Genomic DNA, 21,600 nt, shown 5'->3' on the forward strand with positions numbered 1-21,600 from the left:
CTTGGCTTTGACTGCAAGAGAGAGGGAGAGCCAAGAGAGTGTTTATAGCAAAGGATCAGCACGAACTGACTTCCGCTTTGAAAGAATTGCTCCGGCTTCTGTATTGTGAACAGATATTGGAGGACTTTTTAAGCCATGTTCAGAACAAAACAAAACAAAACTTGGATTTCTATTCTGTAGGAAGAGCCCCTGAAGGCTTTTAAGCATGGGAATGACATAGTCAGATTTTGCATTTTAGAAATTCCATTTGTCCAGCATGAAAGATTTATTGAAGTCAGTCAAGGTTAGAAGCAGAAAAACCAGACAGGACACTGCTGCAGGAGTCTGGGGGGCGATGAGGATGGGGGCCTAAAGGAGATACAGACACAAAAAGGGAAGGACAATCTTATGGAGCACACTCAGCGGGACCTGGTGGTTTTTGCAGCGGAGAATGAGAAATGGTGGAAGAATCCAGAGTGGGTCCCAGGTATCTAGGTCACATGAGTAAGTGGCTTGATAAGTCTCTAACAGAGAAAGTTAATTTTCTTTTTCACAAGTACCATGCCTGACACCTATAGACACTCACATTTGTGGGCCAGGATGGAATGACTAGTCTCAGAACAGTCCTCGGTGGGCTTGACTGTAAGTGCACATAAGCTATCCCGGACCCATATTGGTTTCTGGCACATGGGAAAAACAGGGGTCTTACCTGCCGGCACTGTTGCTACTTTCTGAGTTGTCTAGGAAATGAGACAGTAGACTGTCCGAGCACTGCTCCCGGGATTTGCCGTGGCAGATGCCATGTGCAACTCTCTTATCTGTAGAGATTAGTGGTTGGCCCTCACCAGAATCACGCTTAATGGTTCGTTCATGGCAGTGCCGGGCTTTTGCCAGCACGTACCTCTACACTCTTCCAGCCTCTACCCATTGCCCAGTTCCAAAGCTGCTATCCCATTCTTAGTTGTTTATTACAGTAGCACCCCACTCCTGTTACCAATATTCTGTTTTAGTCTGTTTGGGGTGCTATAATAAAATGCCATAAACTGGGTGGCTTATAAACAGCAGAAATTTATTTCTCACAGTTCTAGAGGCTGGGAAGTCCAAGATCAAGGTGCTGGCACATTCAGTGTCTAGTGAGGGCCAAATATCTGCTTCGTAAATGGCCACATCTAGCTGTGCTCACACGTGGTAAAGAAGGAAATGAGCTTCCTCTGGCCTGTTTGATAAAGGTACTAATCCTATTCATGAGGGCTCCACCCTCATGACCTAATCACCTTCCCAAGGCCCCACCTCACTTTGGGAGTTAGGATTTCAACATATGAATTCTGGGGGACACAAACATTCAGATCATAAGCAATGGGGGAAAGAGGACAAGAAAAAATAAGCTTGAGAAATAAATCGTCCTGCGAGAGCCAAAAGTAGAAAGAAAAACCGAGGAGTTGATTAATTTTTCCTTATCTCCTAGGTAGAGGATTAGCCAACAAGGGTGAGAAAAGCCATACTAAAGGGAAGGTCAGCTAGCAAGAGTACTGAACAATTATTATCCATCGTTCTGTGCTGGGATGTAGAAAGGGAAATCTTCCCCAAGGTTGGTATAATTATAAATGCCAAATACATCAATTGCTGAGTGCGTTCCTCTGCTCTTACTTAAGGGGCAAAGTCTTGTGTGTCCCAAAGCAGAAGCCATGGGGTAAGCTGGCTCTGTATATCTCAGCAGTCCTCCCTGGTTTCCATGCATCTGTTCCTGTCCCACTCAGGCTGGCCTTACACCTTGGTGACCGTGGGTCCCAGTTGATACCTTTTTTATGGCCTAAGTGTTCCTTGGACCCACTTTCACTCTCAGCCCGAATGACAGTCATTGTGTTTGTGCTCCACAGTGCTCAGAGCAGGAGCTCCTAGAGGACCCTTGTCCTGACACATGATTTCTTGTTTTGGTCCTCAACCCTTGCTTAGCCAGCGGCCGATGAACCTCACCTCTTTGCTTTCCCTTCTTCTCCCTGTGTTCTAGCCATTTCCCTCTTTGGCAGTGTCTCTCCCAGGACGTGGTCAGGGACAAGGGGAGGAGAGAGAAGTAGAACAGCAGAAGCATAGGTCTTAGAACGGAAAGAAACTTCCTTGGGAATGGCAACGAGGAACTAGCATGCGCTGAGTGCCTACTGTGTGCCTGGCTTGGTACCAGAATCGCAGGTGTGGCTATTCCATTTAATTCTTGCGACAACCTTGGAAAGGCCTTATCATCTTCCCCTTTTACAGTGAGGAAATTGAGGATCGGGGCTGGCGTGACTTATGGGTGACAGGGCCTGACTTCCCACTGGCCAGGCTCCAAAGCCAGGTTCTCGCCACTGCTCCCTGCTGCCTCCATCCTGGCACTGAGTAGAGGCAGCTGAGGCCGGGCTACAGCCCAGGCGCCCACCTCCTGGACCCCAATTTTACAGACAAAGAAAAGGAAACTCAGAGAGGCCACTCAGCTGGCAGTGGAGGCAGAGGGATTTGAGCAGCTGACCCCAGAGTCTGAGCTCTTCAGCACCACAGTTGGCCGTGGCTCCCTTTGCACCAGAGCACCCCAAACTACTTGGGTTCATGCTGGGGAGAAACATGAGAACAGGTGAAGTATTAGCTAGAAGGTGATGTTTGTTATACATGGATTTTTAGTTATGCTGGTTTTCTTAGCTTATATTATCACCAATTGTTTATTTTGCTATTTGAAAAGTGTTCAGTAGAGGAAAATCTATACACAGAACATAGTTTCTAACCCCAGCATATGGAAACAGGATTGGAGAAAGGGGTTCTGTGGCCGGAAAGAACAGAGCTCAGTGGCCATGGCTGGCCTGGCACCGCGTGGCTGAAGAAGTCAGCTCCTGCCAGGTGTCTCAGGCTCCTTCCTGCTCCCCAGCCCTCTCCCTGCCTGTCCCCACGTCACCCTGGGCTGGGGCTCTGCTGTCCACCAAGCCACTGTCCCCAGCAAAGCAGGTGTATTCAGAAATGCTTGGAAACCATTTGGCAAAAGGAAAAGGAAGCCATTGTTAGCTTGCAGTGGGAGTCACACAACCTTTTCTTTCTGAAACATTTACATTCACATCCACATCTCCCCGTCGCTGCAGAAAATTGAGGAATGCGTGCCCTACTCTTGGACGATGGAACAGAGCCACACAAAATTAGCAGAGCTTCTGAGCTTGAAAGAAATGACAATGTCCCTTCCCTTCTTAAAGAAAAGTCTGACTATGAGCAGAAAAGAATTTTAATCAAAATAGAAAGTAGGAATGAAGCATGAAGCTTTCTTTTTCAACTCCTGATACCATACACATCATCCCCACAATACAGGCAAGCGGGAGAAAGCTAGTGAAAAATTTTTCTAGCTTGAGATGCCAGCATCTATCTATAAGGATAAGTATAGTGTTCAACAGCACAATATAAATTTAAAAGGGAAAATCTCCAAATTTCTGTACCCGAACTCTTAGCTTTGATTTGATCTACAGAGCTGTCCCTAGAGAGAACTAACCAAATAACAAGCAAATTGGCATTGCAACCACAGTAATAGCTCACTTTCCTCATTATGAGACTGATAAACTGCACAGACTTAGGAAAGGCAGAGCCAGAAAAAGTGGAATTAGTTCCCTGGTCCTGCCTTTCGTTGGACATGCTCCATCAATTAAAACTACAACGCCTTTTTTTTAAAAAAAAAAAAGAAAAGAAAAGAAAGAAATCCCTGCATTGGCATCAGTTCTGGTTGTAATCTCTGTAATGACCTCCATGCATGAGGATTAAGGATTGCACGGGGTTGCAGCAATCAACCCCTCGTGGTCTCGGTTATTACTGCTCGAGTAAATACATGGTTGCAACAAGGCTTTCATTAACATTATGAAAATTGGGGCCTCCACAAATTGAGTAATTGCTAATGGCTTTTTGCTCTCCCTCTTTTGTCGATGTCCCCGCTTGAAATCCAGGTGGACAGAGACAGGACTCATTTGCATATGCTAAACAGGCCAGCAGAGACCCATGTTCTTCTCTGTCATTCTAGGCAAGGGTAGGGGGTTCTGTTAGAGGCGGATCTAGGCAAAGTTTTGTGGACCTTCCCACCCAGGCTTCACTAAGGAAGTCACCAAGCCCACCCCAGGTGCTTGCCCAGGTGGTGCCTCTGGAGACATCAACCAATTTGGAGGCTTCTCTGAAAATGAAGCAGCAGCTCTTGGGCAAAGAGTGCGGGGTGGGGAGGGTGAGGATTATTAATCAAAGGCTGTCCTGAATTAGGCATTTGTACTCTGTGTTTGCACCATGTCCAGGGCATGGCTGTGTGGCTAAAGCTAGCCAGGGTCATGAGAAACTAAACTTACCTCTTTTCAGTCATTTCTGAGCTATGCATGTGTATGTGTGTGTGTGCATCTATAGTGTTTACAAAGGAATTAGGAATATAAATGTACTCTAAGTTAAAAAGCAGATAGGCATGTTGAGGAGAGAGCTTAGGGTAGCTCTTGTATCCATAACATTTAGCCTTGTAAAACATTTTATAAGCTATTTGCAAATAAATAGGGAGAACCATGTGTCTCTTTGGTACTGTCAAGAGACAAACAGCAGAGCCAGTAGAGCTGAGGAAGTCTTCCCCAGGCGGAGGGACCTCCAGCTTCTCCACCTCCCCATGAAGGATGGAGAGGGTCTCACCTTGACTTTTCCATAGCTTCCTTTGGGGATGAGAATCTTGTAGCCATTGACTTCCACTGAGAGCTCCTTCACCCAGGAGACGGCTGAGCCCCCGCGGTGCTCATTCTTGGCCTCCACACTGAAGAAGGGGAGGCTGGAAGTCTGCAAACACTGTCGGGCCAGCAGGTAGGCACAGGATCCTTGGAAGTGGAAGAGGAAGCCATCAAAGGTGTGGTAGTGTGGCTCGCCAAATACCACACACGTGCTGGTCTCCACGGGGCTGCAGTAGAAGAATTTGCCTTTGGGTTCGCACACCTCGTAGGGGCTGCAAGAGGCCTCCTGGCAGTAGATCTCGTTGTTGAAATCCAGACAGCGGCATTTGATGGTGCAGTTCAGGTCATCCCAAAACACCTCCCCTCGCCGAAGGAACTGTCCTGGGGAATAATGACATCAGAGCCAACATTTACTGAGCACTTACCCTCTGTGCCAGGCGTCGGGCTAAACGCTTTACTTCCATTATACCATTTAATCCACGCAAGAACCCCACTAGGTAGGTATTGTCACCCTCATTTCACAATTGAGGAAACTGAGGCTTAAGAAAAGTTGAGTAATTCGTCCAAGATCACTCAGAAACTCAGTGGCGAAGCCAGGATTCCAAGCCGAGTCTGTCTGAATCCAGTCTATGCTCTTGGCATTATTATCTCCACGGCTGGTGAGCAAAGCCACATTCAAGGAAAGACACGTTATCTTAATCCACGGGAAAGGCTAGGACACTCGGGAGTCACGTCCTTCCTTTCAGGAATAGGAGGAAGGGTATTTGGAAAGAAGACCCAATTTACCCGGGTAACTCAGCAACACTGTTTATTCGCTAATTTCTTCATTCATGCTACAGACATTTATTTTTTGGGGGCCCAGTATGTGCCAGAAAAGGTCAACAGCACAAAACAGGAGTCAGACGCACAAGTATAAATCCCAAACTCCCTGGGAAGATTCTAGAAAGGGCTGACCACTTGCTTGGCACTTTCAAAGGCTCGTGAATCCTACAGACACTGCTCAGGCAGCATTTACACCTGCACAGGTTGTCTTCTCTCCCCGTTAGGCCCTGTCCAAGTCCAGTCCTCCTCTGTCTTTATCTAGTGGACAGAACTTCTTGACAAAGTCTAGGTCAGGAGGAGAAGGAGGGGGAGAGGGGGTGGTTTTAAAGGATGTGCTAATTTTTTAAATATTCACTATTAATTATTCAATCTTTAAAACCATTTCCCTAGCAAATAATCTCCCCCACCAAAAAAATTTTGTAACATGCCAGTTGCTAACTTCAACCTTCGATTGAAATGGAAATGTCTCCGGGCTGGGGGCTATGATCTCATCCCTGGTTGGAGGTGGGTGTCAAGAAATCAATTTCCAACACTACTGACTTAACTTCCACATGTCTCAGTTTTCCTAACCTGTAAAATGTGGATAACGGCTGTTTTCTCATCCCTGTCTTGTAGAGAACAGCGATGCTATGAAAAAGCTAGCACACGCTGACAGGGGTAAAAGCATCTGTAAATTGAGAAAGTCTGAAAAGGAAAGTATCAAAGACACAACATTAAGAAATGTAAATAACACCCTATACCAGGAGCAGCTGTAGATTGAAATGGTTGGCTGAGATTTCTCAAGATTTTACAAAACCGAGTATCTAGTAAATAGCACAAGGCTGCAAGGTTAACCCAAGCAGAAGGCACGGCTGCCTCCGTAACAGTCTTTTCTATATCTGCCCAACTGAAATAATTATGCTTTATACCTGTAAGAATAGGGCCCCAAAATGAGATAATAGATTTATTCATTCCCAGTAGGCCGTATGCATCAGCCCTATGCTCTTTGGCACTAGTTCAGGGCTGCATATATTATAACAGCCTCTGCTCAGTACCACATCTCTGCTCTTCCAGGCTTCCAATAAACGAGAGGAAAATGCCTTTGAATAGAGGAGATTTGGACCAAAAGGTAGACTCTTCGAGATAATTTTGTTTGTGAAATGATAATATAATAAAACAGCTCTGGAGGACACTTTCCCTGCTATAACCCAGGCCAAAGCCCAATCTCATTAGATTGATATATGCCCAGAGGCACATAAAAATGCACAGAAGTCTGTATAAGGATATTGAATTTGTCCTGTATATGCAACCCAAACCCATAACTCAGGAGGAAAAGAATGAAGTCAAAGGGAAGACTCTGTACACAGCTGGCATCTGACCAACTCCACAGCTCTGTGAGCCAATGTTTTCCATTATCATGGCATTTTGTTCCCAGGACTCAGGTGAGAGGCTGTCCCTGGGCGCTCACGTTGCATGGCCACAGCCAGTCGGCTGTGTGATGCTTGGACAAAGGGGAAGAGGCGTTTGGGTACCAGTCTGTAACCGATCAGGCCCCGGGTCCGGGCATATAGGGGAGAGAGATGCTGTGGGATTGGCTCAGTGTCTCTCACAGGCTTGAAGCAATGCTGCATTTACACTCTGGGAGGGAGGAGAGCTCATCTCTGAAATCCTGACGAGCTCTGGAACTAGATTCTTTCCTATTCGGTTTAATACCAGCTTAGCTCCAAAGCATTTATTTGCTATTCTGAACATGTGGGACTTTATAAAGTCCACAGAGGCAAGGATGCCTAGGCTGCCTGTCTTAACACATGACCTGTAAGGACTTACAGCAAGTGCAGAGGTCTGATAAGCCTAACCACAGCTCAGGGAGCAGGGCAGAGGGCACGGTGTGGCAGACCATGTGAACACTGCTCCTCTCTCTGTATAGTGAGCAAACAGAAGCTGAGCCAGGAGGGAAGCCTGAGGCCTCCCAGGGCTGCTGAGACATGCAGGCCGAGCTTTCCATCTGAGGAGGGAAGAGACCACCACAACCCTACCCAACGCCTTCTTAGAGACCTGGGAACAGTTTCCCCAGGGCCTTGCTCTGTGCTTCCACAGTGCCCTACACTCAATGTCTATCATAATACATCTCGTGCCACGTCATCACTGTTCCTGTGGCTGTCTCCTGTCCACGGTAATGTTATGGGTGGCTGGAGCACCTTCATCTCCAGCACCTAATAGAGTGGCCGGCACCTCACTGGGGCTCTTAAAATGTTCTTCAGAAAGATGTGATGTCTGGCTGGGTGCGTGGGGGGGTACATGGATAGATGGGTGGATGGGTGGATGGCTTAATGGATGGATGAGCGGGTGGGTGGATGAACAGATATATAGATGCATGATTTTCTGCTTCTAGTTGCTATAGACTCCACTCCTGGAAGCAGAACTGTTAACAAAGATTCTGTTTTCTGAATACTTTTGGACACATAAGAAGCAGGAATCCATAAACTAGGATGTTCCTGGGAGAGTCCAGGGCTATTCTGCACACCCAAAGAGGTTTTGATACTTCAGAGAAGGCTCCAAACTTTGGATGCCAGTGTAAAGGAAACCCATATCCCCAAATTCCTGCATGTCTTGCTGCTGCTGGAAGGATTTTAGGAGTGGTTACCCTAAAGACTGTGCTACTTTTTCTTTCTTTCTTTCTAGTCATACTAGGAAATATTGACTTACCCTTGTAGGGACTTGGCAACACTCCAAGTGTGCCCCCTCCTGTGGATCTACAAAGTGCAGATGGCAGAGCCAGGGTAAGGATGAGAAGAAAAACAAAAAGGTGGTGTGGGGTGGGGGGTGGCAACAACAACAAAAATGTTAAATGGGAGGGCTTCCTTTTGTCCCTCTGGCTGAGAAATCACTCAAGATCCTGCTCGTTTTTGGAGTTGTTCAGAACTGAAACCTGTGCACACCTCAGGCAAGGACTTCCAAAGCCACAGAGTAGCACAGGCAGGGTTCCAGCCCCTGGTGTGATGAATGTGCATGCTAAAATTACCTTGATCTCCATTACCCAGCTGAGAGATGTCAAAAGAGTAAGGCATCAGGAATGAGTCCGCCCCCGTGGCTTAAAAGCTTGCCTGTCAATCTAAACTAAACAAACCCCGCTTTGCTGCAGACAAGAGGAAAAGCTTTACCCCTGGAGGTGCAGCCATTGGCTGGGTCAATTTCCTTCCCGTCCACTTTAAATGCCCAGCGGCCTGGAACATTGACGTTCGTGGTCTCTTGGATATTCACAATCTCAGGGGTTCTTGACCCCGGGAGGCTGAAGTAATTGGTGAGGTTTCCACCGTTAAATCCTGCCTGGAGCACAAAAGGAAGACAACACTTTTGAGAACATATACCAGCCCCATTGCTTCACTGGCCCAACTGCCTTATTTGCAGAATCCAGCACACCTGAAACCAAGGGACCCCTTTTCCTAGTCACAGGGGCAACCATCCCAGGTGAGAAAGGCCTGCCTCGTCCATCCCACGCCCGGGCCCGGGTATCCAAGATGGGCACACCCAGCCTCTTAGTCCACCTGCAAGATCAGATACGCTTCTCTAGTTAAGAGGTATTTGCAGGATCCCCTCCAGGATGCTGAATTACCTAAGCAGAGAGTGCAGCGATGGAAACGTGCGGGAGGGTGAAGTGGAGAGCCGCCTACCTGTGCCATCACTCCACCAAGACCCGTCAGGGGGTCTCCGCCACTCGCTGTGCCGGTGGTCCAGTTGATTTCGTAATAATTGAAGAGCGTGAATGTGTAGGAGCCATCAGACACCAGGACTGCCTGGAAGGTGTTCACCTATGGGATGGCAATGCGTGGTCCCATGACCGGCACTCCCCAAGGGGTCCTCGCACCCCAAGGAGATCCTCCCCTCACCCCGTGCCCTTCCCGCCCCCAGGCAGCCAGGCTCTCAAGCTCTGCCTCCTCTCTGAATTTGTTCTCACCTCCGGTGGGAAGGCATGTGGGATTGTGCGTCTAAAAGAGAAATTGCCTGAGATAAACCTGGAGTCTGACTCAGCACCGGCTTCCATCTCTGATTTGTACCAGAAGGAAAAATCAGAGACCTGGCTAAGCCTGTGATAATACGAGAGCACCTATAGATGGCAGCATGAGAATAAGCTACAGGAGAGAGTGGAGCCAGGGACAGGATGCCATCACCTGTTCCCATGGCAGGGGTGGGGTATGGGGGGCGAGGGAGCAATACTGCCAGTGAGACTACAGCGGTCATGGGGCTTGCGCTCTCCCCTCCTGGAGAACAACGCTAATTAATCTTGCCACAATGTCTCCCCTTTTTAAAATGGAAGTTGGAAAGTGATTTTTAAAAAGCACTTTGTGGGGAGAAATTGCTCCTCTAAGTAAGCATTTGTGCATCTCTTTATATCTGCAAAATTGCCAACACCCAGATGTACCACAGACCAACACTAAGATGCTAAGATGGGTGATTTTTTTTTTCTCCCAATTCCCATCTTATAGCTAAGAAAACTGAGGACTAAGGGAAACGAGTTGCTGGAAATTTCTCAGTGGCCCGGCAACAGAAAATAGGATTCCAGCCAGAGCTCCCAGTCTATCTTTTAGAGCGTTGTCATTACATGGTGTCTTAATTGTAAACTTTTAAGGACAGAGATGTACAAATTCAAACCAACCCTGCAACAGTTTTCAGAAATAAGCTGTAGCAAACCCTGTTCTTTACATTTTCTCTTTTCTAAACCATACCCCTTGTCACATGTTTTCAGGAAATTAGAAAAAAAACAAGAGTTAAAAGGAGAGGCTGCATTGACCTTTTCGTATTGAAACCTAGTGCTTGATACCTTCCTGGTTAACACTCTGTCCGATGCAGAGGAAGACCCAAATCCTTATCCTGTGTAATCAGACTGTGGTAGAGGATCTTGGAAGTCCCAAATCTCCCCATTCTAGACAGTCCCAGAGAAGGAAGCAAGGTGTGAGTAAAGAAAAGCCTTTTTTGTAAAGAACTTTCTCCCCAAGCTCTGTGCTGGCCACAGCTGATGGCGTTTATGATAGCGTTGCTCAGGTATATACCTTCACTCTCTGGCTCTGTTCAACAGAAGAGGAAAGTGGGACACAGAGATTTGTGAGCAGTCAGCTCAAAATTGCTTAAAGGTCACTAGCAGGGTCAAGTTCAAGGGACAGGTGCAAAGTCAAGGTCACACAAGGACTAAAGCTGGACCCTCCTTCAGACCAGGATTCTCCTTCAGAAGTGAATTCCTTCTCTCTAAATGAAGCTGGAAATAGCTTTGGTCCAAGCAGGTCTTGAGAACAATCCATTTCCAAGCCCGGAAGTCACCTCCAAACCAACTCGCCATCCTAATGCCACCCCAGGGCTGACTGCCATCCTCATGCACCCCTTCACTACAGGGCTCTTCAACATTCACTCTAAGACTCTTCTGGCTCTGTTTTTGTAACACCATGTTTTTCGAGTCTTGCTAAACCTTTTTTTGCTGCAGAGGACTTCCAGCAATACCTAGAGGAGGCAGCTGAGGAAAGAAGAGCTCAGAATTCAGAGTCAGGAGACTTTGGTTTGAACCACTGCTCTGCCTCCAGGAGGTGTGAAGTCCTGTGTCTGCCACTTGGGAAAGTCACTTCACCTCTCTGAGCCTGTTCCCTTCCCTTAAAAGTGGAGACAATACTTGTCAGGGAACATTTTTGTGAAGGTTCAATGCTATGCAAAAATAGCCTATTACAGCACCAGACACATATAAACCATCAGTAAATATTAGTTTTCCTTCCTTGAAGCAAACATATCCCCTTGCCTTGTCACTTCCCTTTCTTTGGGCTTCCATGAGACTTTCTGCCTTTAAAAAAGATCTCTCACGCCCAGTGTTTAGTTGGCCCAATGATATGTGTTCCAGTATAGAAGGGGAAACCTGGAAGATGGGATGGAAGAGGTGGGGCCAATTTGAAAAGCAGGGATGGATGGATACTTTTGCAGCTCTGGAAGACTGTAGCATCCTTTTTCTCCAAGGAGCTCAAAGCACTTAGATGTTACCTCATTCATCCTCATAGAAAGAGTTCTCACCTAGTTCAGAAATTTACTCCAAAGTACAAACCAGAAAGTATCTAAATTATCTTGCCATTTTTATTGCCAATGGAAGTTTTTTTTTGAAAAAAAGGTGGTCAGCATTTGATGGGCATTTCTTTATTTTTTTTTTTCCTCCCACTGACTAAAATTTATCGATTGCTGGCATCCTGCATTCGAACGCCGTAAGCTATGAGGCTTAAAGGACATAAAACATCACCCGAGGAGTTGTTAGCGATCTATAACATGACAGAGGGAAATGTATGCTTCTTTAGAGGTTATTTCTAGCCAATGCATCCACTGTTTAAACCTCGTGTCTTTCTCTTCCTCAGAACCTCTTAGCGATAAAGCGCTTCTTGAAGCGCTGGCTAGAAGGTGCTAAAACACAACGTGCTCACTGTGTCACAGCTCTGAACTGCAAGCCCAGCACTTTTTCACCTCTCTCTAACTCCGCAGTTTCTGTTCCACCCCTAAACAATTGACTCATTGCCAAGGAAATTGGAAAACAGATGGAATTGGAAATAATCTTAAGAAAGTGGAGGGCAGATTTCTGCGTGTCTTTGCTTACTGGAAATTATACAGTTGAAGATGCGTCTGCTGCTTCAAAACTCCCCACTGCCAAAGTCACTCAAATAAGCTGCAGGCTTTCGTGAAAACTGCATTCTGTCCCTTTATGTAGAAAGTTGATTATCTCTACGATAATGTCAGCGATAATCTTTCTTATTTGACTTCTATTTGACTGCTCATTTGGGATTTCAGAGCAGATGTTGAAACTTTATTCATGAAACGGTTTAACTGCCCACTCTAATTAACATCAAATATGAATACTTTCAACCCTGGTCACAATAAAAAAAAAGTCATAATGTAATAAAATGAGCCAGATCATTTGTGTCCAAATCTGGGACCCTATTTTTCTCTTCCGACAAGGTTTTATTGGGGCGGGGGGAGGAAAATTAGGGGTGGAGAGAAACATTCGTGCCTCTGGCAAGAGAAAAGGACCTCTGGGGTCCCTGGATCGGTCCCTAATCATGTGGCCTGAATAATCACTCTCCTGCGAAATAGGAATGCTACTGACTGCAAGGAAATTGCTGAGGGGTTCTTTTCAGACATTCATAATGATTTGTGATAAGAGTGACACCTCTCAAATATTACAGCTGACTGGACTGGTTAGCTATGATATTTCCCTCTGTTTCCTGGAAAGCGGGTAGCAAGACTCATTAGTTTAACTCAAGGGAACTGACAATTCCTCAGCTCTAACAATTATACGCCTTCACGGTAGTGAAGATGGACAAGAATTAGATGTCAGGATATGAGGTGGAAAGTGGAAAATTTGAATTATTACAGGTGTGGTGCTGCTGCCTCCATAAAACGTGACTTCCTCCCATGTCACAATGAAAACCCAAGTGGCAGAGAAGGTTGCCATGTCTTTGAAGTACTTCCTGATGTCCTTGGTGGCTCTTTTCAAGATGACAGGGTCCATGGTCTCTCTGTAATAGATTTCGCCTCGAATTCCATTGTGCACATCTGCCCAAAATGGGGCAATGAAGGCCCTCCCATCCGTCAGAGGAAAAGATTCGGGCGTGAACTGGCTCACCAGCACGTTGAAGGAAACAACTCCATTGTTGTTGACCTAAAAAAATAAGAAAAGTTTTGCACAGTGGATCTGAAACCATGACAACTTCAGAGTCGCAAACTGAGACGGACATTTGCCTAATCATATGAATGAAAACAACTTTTAAATTACTGACTTAAAATTCCCCAAACACCAGCTTCCATTGCTCAAACTAAGAGGTTCATTTACTTCCAAACTCATTGGTTTTCTTTCACTTTCAATTTGTAGTCAGCTTCGTTTCTTATTAACAATCAGTGTCATTTTCATGTTCTTTGTTCTATCTCTGTTTACACTTATCAAATGCTCCTGGGTTGTGCATGCGCATGACAATATATGTATGCGTACCTGGGGAGGGGTGTGTGTGTGCTGGGCATGGGGTGTGTGTGTGTGCTGGTGTGCTGAGGGCTGGGTGTGTGTGCTGGGGGTGGGGTGTGTATGTGTGTGTGTCTACCTGGGGCTGGGTGTGTGTGCTGGGGGCCGGTTGTATATGTGTGTGTGTGTGTTTGCACGTGGGTGTGTGCACTGGGCCAGCCAGGGAGCAATGTGAGTAACAAAGACAGATCCAGAGTCACAGATTCAAAATACACAAGAAAAACAAACAAGCATGGAAGCAAAGTTAAATTAAAAAATTGAGAAGCCCCATATTAGGCCTGGATTCCTATTTTATGACAAAGCAGAAGTGTCAGAGAAAGGTAGATGAAATATTCCATCAAACTCCGATCTCAGGATGACCTATATCCTGCTCTGGATGGGATGTATAAAAGGCCTCCATTTCCATGTCACAACCACTTCTGTACTCAGAATAAGGACAAGGTTAAGACTACAGATGCCCATTTCCATTCCAGAGTGTGTAGTTTGATAGCTGCTTTGTACAATCGCTGCATAAAAATTGAGACATTAATACTTTACATCATACATGTAAATAACCATCTTATGGTGATTTCTTCATGATTTGTAAATGGCTTAGTAAACTTATTAAGTTACAGAACCTTCCTGCAAATCACAAACCACTATGTACCCTCTGTTTACACAGGACCTGTAAATAGTTCAGCCTCTACCTGGGTTTGCAGCTCTGTATTGGATAATAAACTGATTTAACCCTGTGCCTTGCATGGCGTCAGCAGCAGAAATGCCTGTGACAGGAATACTTGCAACTCTTGGATACAGAAAACCTGGAGATCACTTTCCTATATATCCTAATTATTTGTTGTGTTCCTGTTAATCAGTAACATTATGGATGTTAACAGTGACCCAGATCCTAGAGGTTAAGTTATCAGTTCCTGGGCCAAGGGTACGTCTGCATGTTTGGATACAAGCGAGTGGGGTTTGGACAGGAAGCTGAGACTGAACTACAAGGACATTTGGAGCCTACTGTCTTTGAGTCATAGGGAACAACTGGGGGGCTTGACAAAGACTGTACTACTCAAAGTGCTGGAATCTCAGGGGACAATTTACCCTCAGACACGTCTGCCTCCAACTAAGCACGCTCCTTTTGCAAGGGCAAGGAAGAATTCTTCCGATTCCATGTCACATACTGCAATGGAGGAGAAAGAGGAACGTAACTAAATGCATTTATTCTAGAGGCCTGGGAGGCTAAGGCTTTGAGAATGGAAGTCCTGCACTCCCTTCTCATCGCCAAAATCAGGTCAACACATCCCAAAATTTACAGCAAGCTGTTACAGACACAGACTGGGAAGGCCCTGCTGTGCATAGAGCATAAAAGCCATGTCGGGATGCCAGAGTGAAGCGTTTGCTAGGGAACAATAGGTGTAATTAAACACAGGGACTAGCAGAGGCAGCTGCCAATAGCTCACATGGGTTTCCATTATATTCCATGGGCAAGGTCAGTGGTCCTCAAACTTTTGTGGGCACTGGAACCACATGGAGGGCTCATTAAAATGCAGATTACTGGGCTCTCCCCCCAGAGCTTCTGTTCAGTAGGGCTGGGGTGGGGCCCGAGAGGTGACATTGCTAACGAGCATCCAGGTGCTGCAGGTGCTGCAGGTTCAGGGGCTGCTGGTTAGGTAAGGGAAGAGGGAACTATTTCCAGTGGGAATCAGCCGTGAGCTATAAATCAAAAATTGGGGACAACAGAGGTCCAAGGTGTGCAAATGGCCATAGGTAGAATGCTTAGAGTTTCATTCTTCCTCCAGGGCAGGACACAGACTAGGACAGGATATGATACAATCTATATATGCCTCACTCAGTTCTTTATGGTCAAAGATAAAGACAGGTTCAGCACCTGAATCTTCCTCTCAATGTGCAAGTCTCACTAGCAGTAAACCCACTGATCCTAAAAAATAACCCAAGAACACAGGTGCCCAGGAGAGCTCTGACTGCAAATGGTACCATTTCTTAGTGCAGGTTTGACAATGGGCCCCTGCGGCATATCCACAGACCCAGTGAGGGTGGCCAATTCTGCAAACAACTTTCATATCATAGCTGATTACCCCTCTCCTATGTTCCGACTCTGCTCCAAATTGGTAGGAAGCCCAAGAACAGCAGATGCCTAAACTTTTCACACCCCCAGAAGGGAAAGAAAAATGATATTGCTAGTATTGTGGTTCATTGTATCTTTTTATCTTGTTGAGTAGCAGAAATAATGTTCATAGCGTTGGGACCTCTGCTTCTCTTCTATGTTTAATCACCCACAAAAACAATTTATTGCCCTGTATACTCTTCTACTATGAGCATTAGCCATTAAATATACCTTTGACTTTCTTAATCATAAAACCCATCAGCTCATGAAACCTCAGAACTTGTCGTTTTGGCTGCCGATAAATCCTCCACTCCTGGAGCCCTGGAAGAAGGTACTTAAAATGCTTTTCTTAATGACAAACGAAAGGGAGAGCCACAGAGCAACAGCTGGGCTGCTTCTCCACTTACGTAGACAGTGCGGTAAGGAACGCCGAAGAAGAAAACTGGGATGGCCAGCTTAATCTCGGATGAGCTTCCATCATCTACTTTAGGGGTTTTGGTGTCATTCTGCCAAAATGGATACATGAGCTCCCTGGGCTGAGCTGTCAAGAGAGATGGTGGTTAGATAGATGGCAGCTCCCTCTTCCATTTGGCAAGCGACTTCCCTCCTACCTGCTAACGCCAGCTTCTTTCAATAAGGCCTGCGAGCTGGACACAGTCCGGCTGCCTTCTCATTTAGCCTAGACCTAGGCCACGCACAGCGCATTAGCTTCTGCCTCGGGGAAAGGGAAATGGGAGTGATACCATTTCTCCTTGGGAGAAGGCACTTCCTAGCCTTCCATGGCTCTTGGAGAGAGCCGTGGTTACAACTGGCTGGAAGGCTGGAAGTTACCCCTGCCTGGAGCTCTCTGGGTACTGAGAGGCAGCCTCTAGGTCTGGAATGATCATGGTTATGAAGCTCCCTTCTAGCTCAAAAATTCCACTATCGTGTGTTTTCCTGAAAGGGGTTCCGGCCCTCCTGCTGCATGATAGTAGAAGATCCCAGAAGGAGATAAACAACAGTTGGACCCGGGACAAAAGGAGGAGGAGAGGGTTTGTAGTAATTGGCTCAAGAATGACCTTGATTGAGGGCCACCCCCAAGAGGCTCCATGCCCAGCTCCTGTTTACAAAAGACAGACATGGGATCCTCCCGGAAGAGGAGGTTGGCCCGTGAGAACTTGGGAGAGGAGGTGCAGGGCTCTGACGTGTCCTGGCCACAGGTGAGAGTCATCCCACAGACACACACAGTGCCCTCTTTGGGGCAGGGTCGCCACCTCTGCTGGCAACCTGGCTTGCTGCGCCGAAGTTTCCCATCCAGACTCTTGTGAGGTGTGGCCCAGGTTGGTGAGAGAAATGGGACAGGTTCCCCAGAGTCTGCATTACCTGGGGATCAGGTCTAATGGCATCTCTGAAATAATCTACGTTTTGGGTGTCACTTGTCTCTGCCTCTGTGCTTTGTTCTCTTGAATGAAAGAAAATAAAACAAGAGAACATCCTCTTTTTTTCCCTCTTTGTTTCTCTTTTAAAAAGTGCTTGTTAGCTGTCAGGGGCGGTGGCAAATCCATCTGGGGTGTCTGGCCACAGTTCCTGAGGCACCTGCTCTCGCTGCCAGACAGACGCTGACGCCCCATTCTCCTGTCGGGCCCTCGCCTCGGGAAGGCCCCCGCGCGGCACAGATGGGCTGATAGCCTGGCAAGCAACTGGCCAAGGGCTGTCCTGCTCCTTTGGGAGCCTTTCAGTGAGCAGACAGCAGCTCATGCGGAAGAGCTCGCAGGCCAGAAAGCAGCCCAGCAGCGCCAGGCTAAGTGCCAGCTCTGCAGTTCTGGAGGGGCAGCAAGAGGAGATCTGCCCGGAGGGACAGCTCATTTCTTTCCAAGGGCTAACATCAGAGGGGAGTGGGGGAAACTAGCCTGGTTCTTAGCATATATGCTTCATTCCCCGAGCCCCAAAAGTTGCTGAGGTGCAGACCGGATTTTAGCCTTTAGGAGGTGCTGTGGCTCGTTTAATCTCAGGAGCACTCAGCCCATGAGCTGTATTTAATGTCACAATCAGTAGGTGAAAAGGGTCTTCTAACATTCCTATTTACATAATAGTCAAAAATTCCAAATTCCTAGGAAATAGGAATTAAAAAAAATATATCTTTATAATCTCTACCACAGCATTATACACAGGTACGTATTAAATTTGAAGGGTGATTAACTTTCCTAAGTTAATGGTAAACAAATCAAATCATGTCATAGATTTATCCTTTATAGGGTACTTTTTAGGACTCATGTCCAAGTATGAGTGAGGGCTCAAATTCGCACTGATTTATAATTATTTTCATGGAAAGATTCATCGGTATCTGGGGCAGCATTGGCCAATCTGCCTAGAGAGTGGAAAAACCCACAACCCCTCGTGGAGGAGACAGAAAACAATGGCCATGAAGACTGACCCCCAACTTCTCTCTCTGCTCCAAAGGTGAGGCAAGTTTGCCAGATTCTTCTCTTCATGAGTGATCCTAATTAGTTTGTGATTATGAATAGGAAAGAATGAGCAGTTAAAATTTTTTGATTTTAAGAAGAATACAAACAATAACAATATCTCATGTTGTAAATAGTCAATATTACTTGTTGAATGAAAATGGGAGTGCTTTCTAAAAAGGAGTAAGTTTAAACTACAATAGGTTCCACCTCAGAAGCCATTATTATTAAAAAGTATATAGCTGTTGGCAGCCTGGCCTAACCCCATAGAATCAGAGTTAGTGAAAGAAAGAATATCCTGCCCATGCTTGTCCTAGGCTGAGAATTTCACAATTAACATGACTGTGTTTCTAGATTTTCTTTCTTTCACCAAATAAAATGTACTTTCCTGGAGTAGGGGTGGGAGATTGAAGTCACTGCGACTCTTTCACCATTATGGGGTTTCACACCCTGGTTTACTTGCTCCAACTGTTTAACTGCACCCAACTCTGGAACAATGTTGGCGCTGTCGATGGGCATATAGATATGATCATTTCAGACTTGTAACCATTTGCCAGCTGAACCAAACAAACCAGCAAAATAAAGACAGGTGCTTCAGAATTTCAGCCATAAAAGTTTAAAATCCATGTAGAGTGTCCTATCTTTCTTGTCTAAAATCCAAAAACAATAATAGAAAGAAATGTATGTGGCCTTTCACGTACCCGGGCCTTTCACATAACCATAACACTACACACAGAAAAAGGAGTCACAAGGAGGGGGGTAATTATCTTATTTCACTTGTAGTTTTAGGTTTTTGGTCATTAAAAGGTCACTGATATACAAGTCACCAACATCAATGCCATTTGACTTCCTAATTTTTGGCCAGAATAAATATATTCTTTAAAGTGCCCACTATGAGTTAAATGTTTTAATGGGAATCAATGATCAATCATGCAGGTACACACACACCTATCCCATCTACTTTTAATGGAAGTATTTTGCATTATTTTAAAGATCTACTCCATTAATACAGGGCAACCTGGTCTATAAAAATTGTGTTCAAAGCTGAATAAGAAAACGTGGGAATGTAAGCAAACATTATTCAAAGTTAATGAGTTTTGCCCTTGACAACAGAATTTAATTTACATTTTTCTTGTTGTATCTGTAGATGCATGTACACCTGCCCTTACAATTATGGTTCCAATAAAAGTTTCTCTTTATAAATTCAAGAGCGTGCTAATCAAGAGCTTTATGGAATTCTGTAGTACTCACCTTGGTGCCGTACAAGTGCGAAGATGAAAGAGACCCAAATTCTAAGTAATGATGAATAATTCATCCTGGAATTTTAAAAAGAAAAAGAAAAAAAAAATCCCCAGCTTGCCACAGTAAATAGAACACCAGGTGTGTTTGGTGGCAAATCCTGAGACACATCACAACCATCACAGAACAAATTCACATAACAGCATCAGTCGTTCTGAGCTGGGAAGCAATTCCCTGAATGCTGGCAGGTCCTCCTAAGTTCAACACTCCATGAACAAATTAGCCAGTCTGGAAGTGTGATGAGATCGTTGAAATTGCCAGGTAATTCTACAGAATCAATGAGACCAGCAATGAGTAAAGGAATCTACTCTGCATCCAAGCGAGCACTGAAAAATAGGACCCGACTCTACCATGGTGGGTGCTGGGTTGTGCCTGCCACACAAACCACATCCTCTGTGAGACCTGGCTTTCTTAATTTTCTCAAAAGTTTTCCATTAGGATGAAAGAAAGTCAGTCAAAACACAGTGTGGTTCTACAGGTAGGAGGATTTAGAGTTTGCCATCTCCTTCTCCATAGAAGGGAGGCAATCCATTGTTTTGAAGTACTGGCCAGATTCATGGGTAGTCTAGGACCCTGTCCCCTGACTTTCCGTGGTGAAATGAATGACAGTTACATTGGTAATACAAAGGGACCACTCCCGTATTCCTCCTTGGAATTACAATAAAAATAGAATCCAGTGCACAAGCAAGTCATTAGTTCCAGCAAGTTAGTTAAAGAAGAAACATTAGGAAAAGGAACTTGTTTTCATGTCAGGTTGCTTTACCCTTCATTAGGAGCGTGTTTGGTCTGTGCCGCTCTGCAAAGCTGCAACGCGAAGACAGATGCTAGCTCAAATTAGACATAAGAATCAAACTGCATGGCTAGACCGTGAAGTTTGCTGCTGACAGTATTCTCACAAATAAAAACCCTCCTCTTATCATTTGAAGTTATCACAATTCTTCAGCCAGACTTTCATGGAAAAGCAATGTGAGAGTTTTATTATAAATCTTTAGTTGTCAAGTATACACATTGACATTTCAAGCACATATTAAATATTAGTCAGTTTTGCTGAAAATGGTACAAAGACTTTGCTAGAGATCACAACGCAGCTTTAGTGGAGGCAGATGCCCTGCAAGTTTAAGACTTGAGCCCTTAAGGGAAGCTGTTCAGAGAGCAGCAAGGAAGATTCGTTTAGATATTTGTATTTATGAAAAATGTCACTAACCTGTTCTGCAGAGACTGGAGGGACTGAGAAATATTAAGTCAAATCTTGGCAAAACAAGAATTCATGTCAATTCTCCTCAACTTGCTGCCAATTATTTCTGATTCCTGAAATGACGTCTGAATCCCGTACTCTTAAAACCAAAAATTAAGTTAGTCCTGTGCTAGAGTCAGGTAAGTGTTGCGTTGCAATCAAGTTTTTTTCTATTGATTAAGGAAAAGTAAATCTAAAGATCAGTTTCAGGATTGCGTAGAGAGGTTCTTTTCCTGAAAAACTAGACCTTTTTTTCCCCCCCTTAAAAAAAAAAAGTAGATTCAGATGGAAATGTCAGGTACTTGGAGCTGAAACTTTGGTCCTTTCTGATCAGAATCACTTTGCACTGAAAAACACAAAAGAAACCTTCCCCCCCTTCTACCTTTGTACCCAAAAGAAGGCAACTGTATAATGTTACAGAATTAGCATCCACCGGCATGGGATTAAAACTCCAAACAAAGCTTTGCTGCTTCCAACATTTAAATGAAGTTGGTTTTCTACTAAAGTCTTTTTTTTGTTTCTCTGGTTTTGAACAGTCGTCACAGATAGGCTCTGCTCTGTTTTTTCACAGGTATGCATGAAGTATTTAAAGAAACTTTTCCAAACTTTTCTAGGTTTCATTCCTTCTCTTTTCTCTCTGATACACCACTGTGCAGGTGAGAGGCCAGGGCACTTCTCAGGCGAAACCGAACCAAGCACCCAGTGAGGGCATGAGCTTGCACAAGGGAAAACCCCAAACTGTGCCCTGGAAACCTCACCTGATGCCCAGTGAGGGTCATCGGGGAGCTGGGGAAATGGGGGGAAGATATACCTCTCCTGATAAAAATTTGCAGTAAGTAAATAATTTAAAAGGCATTGTGAACGAGGGAAAAACGAAACATCTTAGGTTCGATGCTCCCCCAGCATCTGGTAGACGTGGAATGAGAAAAATTGGCTACGGCATAAGCTAAATCTACTGCTCAAAATGTTTAAAATGAAATTTATTATGAAAGAAGTAATATGAATGTAGCAGAAAGAAACTC

General features: G+C 45.2%; 1 protein-coding gene across 3 annotated transcripts in view; it reads right to left on the reverse strand.

Annotated features, from left to right (window-relative positions):
- The window catches only part of LOC123641241 (tubulin-specific chaperone cofactor E-like protein), a 155,585-nt gene that overhangs the window by 54,863 nt on the left and 79,122 nt on the right, over positions 1-21,600 (reverse strand). For 2 of the 3 annotated variants that reach the window (XM_045555792.1, XM_045555791.1), the window contains 6 exons: positions 19,297-19,361; positions 16,012-16,145; positions 12,856-13,143; positions 9,140-9,277; positions 8,630-8,795; positions 4,636-5,048 (listed from right to left, as the gene is read on the reverse strand). In XM_045555792.1, the coding sequence (XP_045411748.1) occupies positions 4,636-5,048; positions 8,630-8,795; positions 9,140-9,277; positions 12,856-13,143; positions 16,012-16,145; positions 19,297-19,361 (1,204 nt within the window). Of the gene's footprint in view, positions 1-4,635; positions 5,049-8,629; positions 8,796-9,139; positions 9,278-12,855; positions 13,144-16,011; positions 16,146-19,296; positions 19,362-21,600 lie in introns of those variants that run through there. The other variant, XM_045555793.1, reaches the window with a different exon arrangement.

The sequence above is a fragment of the Lemur catta genome, chromosome 7 (genome assembly GCF_020740605.2).
Source record: "Lemur catta isolate mLemCat1 chromosome 7, mLemCat1.pri, whole genome shotgun sequence".
Lineage (NCBI taxonomy): Eukaryota > Metazoa > Chordata > Mammalia > Primates > Lemuridae > Lemur > Lemur catta.